This window comes from Tachypleus tridentatus, chromosome 10 (genome assembly GCF_004210375.1).
Source record: "Tachypleus tridentatus isolate NWPU-2018 chromosome 10, ASM421037v1, whole genome shotgun sequence".
NCBI classification, from domain to species: Eukaryota; Metazoa; Arthropoda; class Merostomata; order Xiphosura; family Limulidae; genus Tachypleus; species Tachypleus tridentatus.
In genome coordinates this window covers 20,684,471-20,692,784 of record NC_134834.1, presented here as the reverse complement: position 1 = coordinate 20,692,784, position 8,314 = coordinate 20,684,471, and the positions used below count along the sequence as shown (strand labels likewise).

At 37.9% G+C, this 8,314-nt stretch overlaps 1 protein-coding gene across 1 annotated transcript in view; it reads left to right on the top strand.

The window, feature by feature from the left end:
* The first annotated feature begins 5,600 nt into the window (after nucleotides 1–5,600).
* The window catches only part of LOC143228847 (cubilin-like), a 60,022-nt gene continuing 57,308 nt past the window's right edge, over nucleotides 5,601–8,314 (top strand). Inside the window, exon 1 of the mRNA XM_076460238.1 lies at nucleotides 5,601–7,578. Within this exon, the coding sequence (XP_076316353.1) occupies nucleotides 5,986–7,578 (1,593 nt within the window). The 5' untranslated portion in view covers nucleotides 5,601–5,985. The remainder of the gene's footprint in view (nucleotides 7,579–8,314) is intronic.

The window sequence follows — 8,314 nt, the reverse complement described above, 5'->3', positions numbered from 1 at the left end:
GAAAGTGTGGTTCACTGCGCGAGCTCCGTGACCTTGAAGATTAGTGATGATGTCACTTCCTGTGGTAGTCCATATCCTGCTCAAAAATTCGACTATTGTCTGTGCACAGGTTCACTAAAACAACAACGAGTTAACAGCCACCTACTCCAAATCTAGTCTTTTCGTTTCTCATGGACCATGACATATAAATAATTGTTTAAACATATTTTTAAAGGAATACTCGATGTCAAAACATGTAAACAAAACACGTGTTTCCATATTAGTCATTATTCTCCATGTAAACAGTTATTTCGTGCACGCCTATGCTTTGTTGTGAAGTGGGATCTTTTCTTTGTGTTTGACATTCCTACTACTGCCACCTATGGAATTCAAATGCTACTACTTCTACGTTTAATTATCTGTATTTAACAATACAAAAGATAACGATATGACAAATAAGTGGAAATTATATTAGCTATCACAATTCAATTTCATAAATGTTTGAGATTCGAGCGCACGAGGGAGATAGTGGACAGGCGACTACATCAACGTTTCCCGTGCATATCGGTGTATGCAGGAAAACTTAGGGTGCGGTGAATAGTTCATATATGACATCATTTCAGTGACACAGGTCGAGAGGGGACCGGCATGGCCAGGTAGTTAAGGTACTCGACTCGTAATCTGAAAGTCGCGGGTTCGAATCTTCATCACACCAAATATGCTCGCCCTTTCAGCCGTGGGGGAGTTATAATGTAACGATCAATCCCACTACTCGTTGGTAAAAGAGCAGCCCAAGATTTGGCGGTGGGTGATGATGACTAGCTGCCTTCCCTCTAGTCTTACACTGCTAAATTAGGGACGGATAGCGCAGGTAGCCCTTGTGTTGCTTTGAGCGAAATTTAAAACAAACAAATTAGAGTCGTTGAAATGCCAAACAGGCTTCGGACTTTCAACTGTATGCCGTTATGAGAGTGAGCGTCAGTCCCGCTATTCGGTCAACCTTCATCAGTACACCTGAGAACCATATGGACCCCGACGATAAATAGTTTTTCATTGACCAGTTATATTTTTATGTAATTGTTACATTGTCATTCTCTGACACAAAAATAGTAAAACATTCGATGTTATCCAGTCAAATACTCTTTGTGAATAAAAAGTTGCATAGGGTCCGTGCGGACCTCAAGTAATATACAGATCTGGATCTCTGCGTCTTCATCAGGTATTTTGCGTGTATAGACTCGCAGAGGTTATCCATTGTGATAAACATTGATTGTATATTTAGATCACTTCTGAAGTGAAGTAATGCTCATAACCTACTTCAGAGACGTCTTCAGAATCCCCGTGCAATGTCGAAAGACGTCAAATCTGCCTTTGTGGATCTAGGATTGCTTAACACAGGACAACATGCTTGTCAAGGTGTACCAGCAACAGAAAAAAAAAAACGATGCTATCTTTGCCCAAGAATTGCGGACAAGAAAGTCCGTCAAACATGTACAGCATGTGGACACCATGTCTGCGCTGATCACTCCACACCCTGTGTTCGGTGTGACAAGTGTTTGTAATATGACTGGTAAAAGGCACGAGAAACGCTTTATGTTCACTCAGAATAAGTTTTGCTTACGTGTTGCCTAAAATTTGGCATTAGTTTAGCTCTGAAACAAAGTTTGATGTAGTTCGATCCTCCTGAGTCCGTTCGGACCCCAAGCACGTTTTCGTTCAATTTGGTGTTTTATTTGTTACATATTCGAGAAATCTGTTTCTTCATTCAGTATGTTATTAGTTTTAATTGTGAGATGTTAATTAGAGATGAAGTCTCGCTATATTATCAAAATACATGTCAATGATGAAAATTTTTGTCTAAATTTTAGAAAATTAATATAAGTACATTTTATGTTTTGTAATAATAAATCACGTAGTTTACACTTACGGTACAAAGTCTTTCTCACAGTTTATCTGCATAATGTTATGAGAAACCAGTATGCTAGCTTTTCAACATCTAAATCATAGCTTCAACATTATGATAATTGAATACATGCGGAGTCCATATGGACCTCAGGTGTACTGAAAGGTGGATATTTTAACGCGTAGTCATGAAGGTTAATAATGACCACTTTAGACAGTCAAATTGTTGCCCTCCTACAGTCCACAATTCAAAAGTAAGGACAACCACGCTTTTACCAAAATAGAGCATTAAGCCTAATATGTACGTTTAACCTTATTGAGTTATGTGAGGCTCAGTTGGGTATACAGTTCTTAACACATGTTTCACATACCATTTCCATCCTTCTTGAAACTATACCGAAAAATTTGTCATTCTTTAAAAATTACAAATCTTTGTTCTCTGAACACTGTTTCACTAATTAATTTTTTAATTTTCCAATTTCAGGTGCCGTAATGACAATTTAAAAAAAAATGTAATTTAACTAAAGCCATGTATTTCGTTTTTTAACTGACACCATTACATAGACGTTCGCTAGTTAGTTAAAGCATCCACAGCAAAGTATTGTGTTGTTCTTGTCTACACGAAAAGTTAGACTTTACTGCTACTCTTCTAACGCACCAACGACCGCAAAGTGCAAAACGCTCTCTAATTTTTCTTTTTGCTACAAGGGGCTGCGAACCAGGAATCTTCAGATTTATAGTCGGAGCATGCTAACTACACGTCACGATTATCTGCGCTTACATGCTATTGTTAAATCGTGGCCTTAATGACGTACGTTAAAGAAACAAAATCTTCTGCTAAACCCTTCAAATCCTGTCAAATCCAAATCCTTGAGTGACCTTCAGATAGCTGAGGAAAAACAACCAAAACAAATAAATGAATTTTAGCTTGAGCTAAACAAACTGTTCCTAATGACAGTATCGTTTATATCTTCTGTGTGCAGTCCGCCAATAGCAGCTTTGAAACACACTCTACAGAACCTCCAATCAATATGGTGCGTGTACTATTATGTAAAAACATCTTGGTTTTTAAAACGATCTTCACATCCGAAGGCCGATGACTCGCGTGTTTTTTGGACAAACAGAAGTATATGATTAAATTTGAGACGCGCCAACTAATGAGTCACAAGTGTCGTTAGCCCCTACCGTAAGTGCGATGACTCGCTAGCCACTACCTGATCACTAGTAGCTCTTTTGTGGTATGGGAGGTCATAAAACCGACTCTGACGTGTCCTTCACGGCAAGGATCTTAGAAGACGGCGAACCAACTCTTCCCACCGGCTCCTCTCAGCTCATGTAGTTTGTTTGCTCGTAGTTAAACGCAAAGCTACACAATGAGATACCTATGTTACAAATCCAAAGACTTAAGGTTGTGCCACTTGGAGGCATAAACTGTGACAGAGACATTTCTCTTTCAATACGATATACGAGTAGAATTTGTTCGTTTTTGTAATTAAGCTCAAAGCTGCACAATGAGCTATCTATGTTCTGTCCAGAACGGGTATCGAAACCCGGTTTCTAGCGTTGTAAGTCCGCAGACACACCGCTGTGTCACTGGGAGGGACATCTGTCTTAGAGTTCAGTGAAACCCCGCTAGCCCCGACCATAAGTACGATGACTCGATACCCACTACCTGATAACTAGTGGCTCAATAAGGGTTTCATTCAAAACTAGAACTCGTGAGTTGATTGGATGAGCTGTCTATGTTCTGTCCAGCACGGGTATCGTAACCCGGTTTCTAGCGTTGTAAGTCCGCAGACACACCGCTGTAACACTGGGAGGAACATCTGTCTTAGAGCTCAGTGTTTAACATAAAAATTCCAAATAAACTATTTCGTACTTTTAAAGCTAAAATTGGGATCTATTTCATTCTTTGTTGAAGTTCAAAGTTATGTAACTATGACAGAACATATTTTTATTTCAAAACAATGATACATGCGTTAAAAAAACTCTTTCGAAAAGCCAGTACAATACTAAAAAACCAAGTTGCTAAAATTGTCGCAAAAACAAAATGATTGCACGTGATTTTCTGTCCTATTACTATCGACTATCCATAACGCGGGGCCCGGCATGGCCAAGCGTGTTAAGGCGTGCGACTTGTAATCTGAGGGTCACGGGTTCGCATCCCCATGGCGCCAAACATGCTCGCCCTTTCAGCCGTGGGGGCGTTATAATGTGACGGTAAATCCCACTATTCGTTGGTAAAAGAGTAGCTCCAGAGTTGATGGTGGGTGGTGATGACTAGCTGCCTTCCCTCTAGTCTTACACTACAAAATTAGGGACGGCTAGCACAGATAGCCCTCGTGTAGCTTTGCGCGAAATTCGAAAACAAACAAACAAACGAACAATCCATAACTTATCAAAATCACACGCGTGTATAAAAAAAAATAGCACTTCAGATCTACATTTGTTCACAATAAGGGTTTCATTCAAAACTAGAACACGTGAGTTGATTGGATAAGGATATACGTAGGACTCTAAGTAAAATGTAAGATCAGCACAATATTGAAAAACCAACAGGTCCATTGTTACCAAAACACCTTTGTCTTAACATGTCCATTGCTGTTCGAAATCATAACGTTAAAAAAAAGCATTTAGAAACCTCCCTTTTATCAAGTCACTGCCCAATAAGCGCTTCGTTCAATACTAGAACTGAATCATGACAATTTTTAGGCCTATGGATTTTGTAACACTTCTCAGGCTTTTGACGTTTGAATCATAACTGAAGATTTAACTGTATATTTTCATATGGCTTCCTTCAAGTACATTCTAGATATCTGGCGATATTTGTCAATTCTGTGTTAGAAGTGTTCTCGTCTCATTAAGACGCTCTGGGTATTTTTGTTCAGTTGTTTGTTTAAATTGCTTCTTTCTAACGACTAAGAGATACTATCAAGACTTACAAGAGTCATTCCACGCTTTGTGAAACTGAAATTAAATTGGAAAGACTTCAAGACGGAAGACTTCTCTTCCACTGTATCACAATTAAAAATTTTTAAAAGAAACATTTGCAACGTTTCAATGATTAGTTATCATAATAGATAATTTTAAGTTGTTCTATGCTACAGAGTTGAGAGGAAATAAAGTAGGCCATCCACGCCTTGGTGCGAGGAAGAATACACTTCGAAGCTCCAATTGCATTTTTATTAGCAGAGATTACAATAACCGAAACTTTTGCAAGTTGTTCGGTTGTTAATTGCTCAATTTTGTCTCCAACTTGCCACAGTTAAGAGATATCGCGCTCACGAAGTCACATATTTATAAACATCGAAGTCTGTCACGGATGAAAAAAATATTGCTTTCAACAGACACAAAGAGGATCATATTGTGTCCCCCGCAGTGTGCTCCTAGACTGGTCAAGCCCTGTTTTTATCTTGGCAGACTCGCTTTAACGATCACGTGATATGGGACATTGTATCTGCACCAGGCGAGCAGAAAGTTACCACGAAGAGTGAATAATTAAATCTTTTTGTTACGTCTGCAACCATCCCGTCCTGTCCCTTCAACCATAACACTCGTCACTTTATTTTGTTTCGCTCTTCTGACCTCTCGGCTTGTCGACCTACAATTTCCCCATTGTAGAGGGCGTTGTCGTTTTCTCGTGTCCTTGTGACGTTTTCTCTTAAAGTTCAATAGTGGCTGTGATTGTGCCAAGAAAAAAGCAGACTCTTCTCCTAACAGCGAAGAGATTTAAACACGTGACGCTTGTGAGAAACTGGCCAAACCAAATACAGTTGTCATCCACGAAGAATTCTGTGTGTCCTTCAAGTTGAAGCAACCGTTCTCTTCAATAGTCGTCCAAACAAATAATTCTGTTTGTCCTTCTAGCTGAAGCAATCTTCATTTTTACCCTTCAGATTGAAACATCCATTTTTTTTTAACAGTCATATATAAAAATTCTGTTTTCCTCTCTGACTGAGAAATCTGTCTTAGTAAATATTCTCCCACTATTAGACTTGCGACATGCAAGTTAAATTTGCATAAAGGTTTAGGATTATCAACCAGCATGCAAATACGAACAATCCATTTATATTAATCTTATAAATTCATCTTTCATCTTCTACAATGTTGCTGACTGTCTTGTGTGAAACGCTTAGGCTTAAGGTTACATTTCTTAAAAGAAATGCAAATGTATTTATAACGACAGTACTTCTGTTAATGGTAGCTACCATGCATGTAGTACCATATGCTACTGGACAAAATTTAAGGACATCCCAACAGGAGAGGACAACCGAAGCAGCCTTCTCCAATAAAGCCACTCTTTTCGATATATCAACAAAAAGGGAATCGCAGGATGTTACCACATCAAAAAGTGCATTCGCAAGTGATACACAACCTCTTGACGAAGATAATTTGAACACCCAAAATTATGCACGAAATTACCCCTTTAACACAAGTACCACAAAAGTAAGCTTACGAATTAATAGACAGACTTCTGTTTCAGTTCAAGTGGCTGATGACGAAAAGCATTTTAACCCAGAGGAAGGTTTTGATATTACACCAACAGCAAAATCATTACTACCTGATGAAATAGGAACTCCTGTTATTACCTTAGGAACAGACGATTTTTCAAAGCATTTCAATAGAAAAATTACAACGACAACAATAACAGAAATAGTTCCCGATAATTCTACTGCTGTCTTAACAACTTTAGATTATTTCAGACAGACTGCTGTGGAAGTTACTGCACAAACTTTAACAACTACAGGAAGTCCTACCGAGATTACTTCTGCTGGTACCGTTGTTACCATGGAGACAACATATTCTTCAACTGAGACCGACGAGAAAAAAACTCCAGTAACTTTTACAACAACGACTAAACAATCAGCAAGAAATAACGAAAGTTATAATGTTACCTTGACAACAACAAAAGGTTTGTTCGAGAACACCAATGAAGACACCCAATCAACCTTACCAATCACTAATGAAAGTTATAATGTTACCTTGACAACAACAAAAGGTTTGTCCGAGAACACCAATGAAGACACCCAATCAACCTTACCAATAACTAATGAAAATTATAGTGTTACCTTGACAACAACAAAAGGTTTGTCCGAGAACACCAATGAAGACACCCAAACAACCTTACCAATAACTAATGAAAGTTATAGTGTTACCTTGACAACAACAAAAGGTTTGTCCGAGAACACCAATGAAGACACCCAATCAACCTTACCAATAATTAATGAAAGTTATAGTGTTACCTTGACAACAACAAAAGGTTTGTCCGAGAACACCAATGAAGACACCCAATCAACCTTACCAATAACTAATGAAAGTTATAATGTTACCTTGACAACAACAAAAGGTTTGTCCGAGAACACCAATGAAGACACCCAATCAACCTTATCAATAACTAATGAAAGTTATAGTGTTACCTTGACAACAACAAAAGGTTTGTCCGAGAACACCAATGAAGACACTCAAACAATATTACCAAAACCTAACACATCAAAACAAAATACTGAAGACTCTAGTACCACCTTAGCTGATGAGCATTCTTCAGGACAGATCGCAACAGGTTTTGAGAGAACACTAAAAAGCGACCTCTTGCTTAAAATCCCGCCAAAATCCATAAGTTTTGGTGATTCCAACTTTATAACGAAAGGAGAAATTTCGAACGTGGGTTCTCTACAAGGAACAGCATCTGATATTAAGGTAGGTAAACTACATATATAAACTAATTTCACATGAAAAATATTAAATGTAGAAGGTAAGTTGGCTTTAAAAAATATGTCGGTGAAAATCTATTTCTCCTAATGAAGAAACCCAACTGTACATAAGACGCCTGAAAACAGTTTACAACATCTACGCATCAAACTATGTCACTAAACCTTTTTGGTTTATATTTGTCAAACTATGTCACTAAACCTTTTTGGTTTATATTTGTCAAACTATGTCACTAAACCTTTTTGGTTTATATTTGTTTGTTGTTAAACAAAGAACTAGGAAAGTACGGCCCGAAAACCTCAAATTCTGCAAATATTACCGCTCAGCACGTGCGCACGTAAGTTGTCTTTCTGGGTGTAAACTATCACTGGTATTTTTAATTTTTAGAGTTTAACTGCTAATGGCTGTGATTTCTAAAACACCTAAAGACAGCTCAGAAAATTGTGACTGAATGGTTATAAATTAAAAAAATAAAATAAAACTGGTGAGAAAACTCGTTTTATGTATCAAAGTAAATGTTTAAAAATATTTGCTTCCCTTATACAGTTTGGGTACTTCAATGCTTGTTTAGTTTGGTACCACTGCATTTAGGATTTTCTAACAAATTTATCTAAACAATAACAAATTTCGCCACCTACAGCGACATCTTGGTTTTGTTAATTATTCTCATTGGAATTAGCCGGTCGTGGCTGATTGTTAGTGTCCTCAGACTGTAAATACGAGG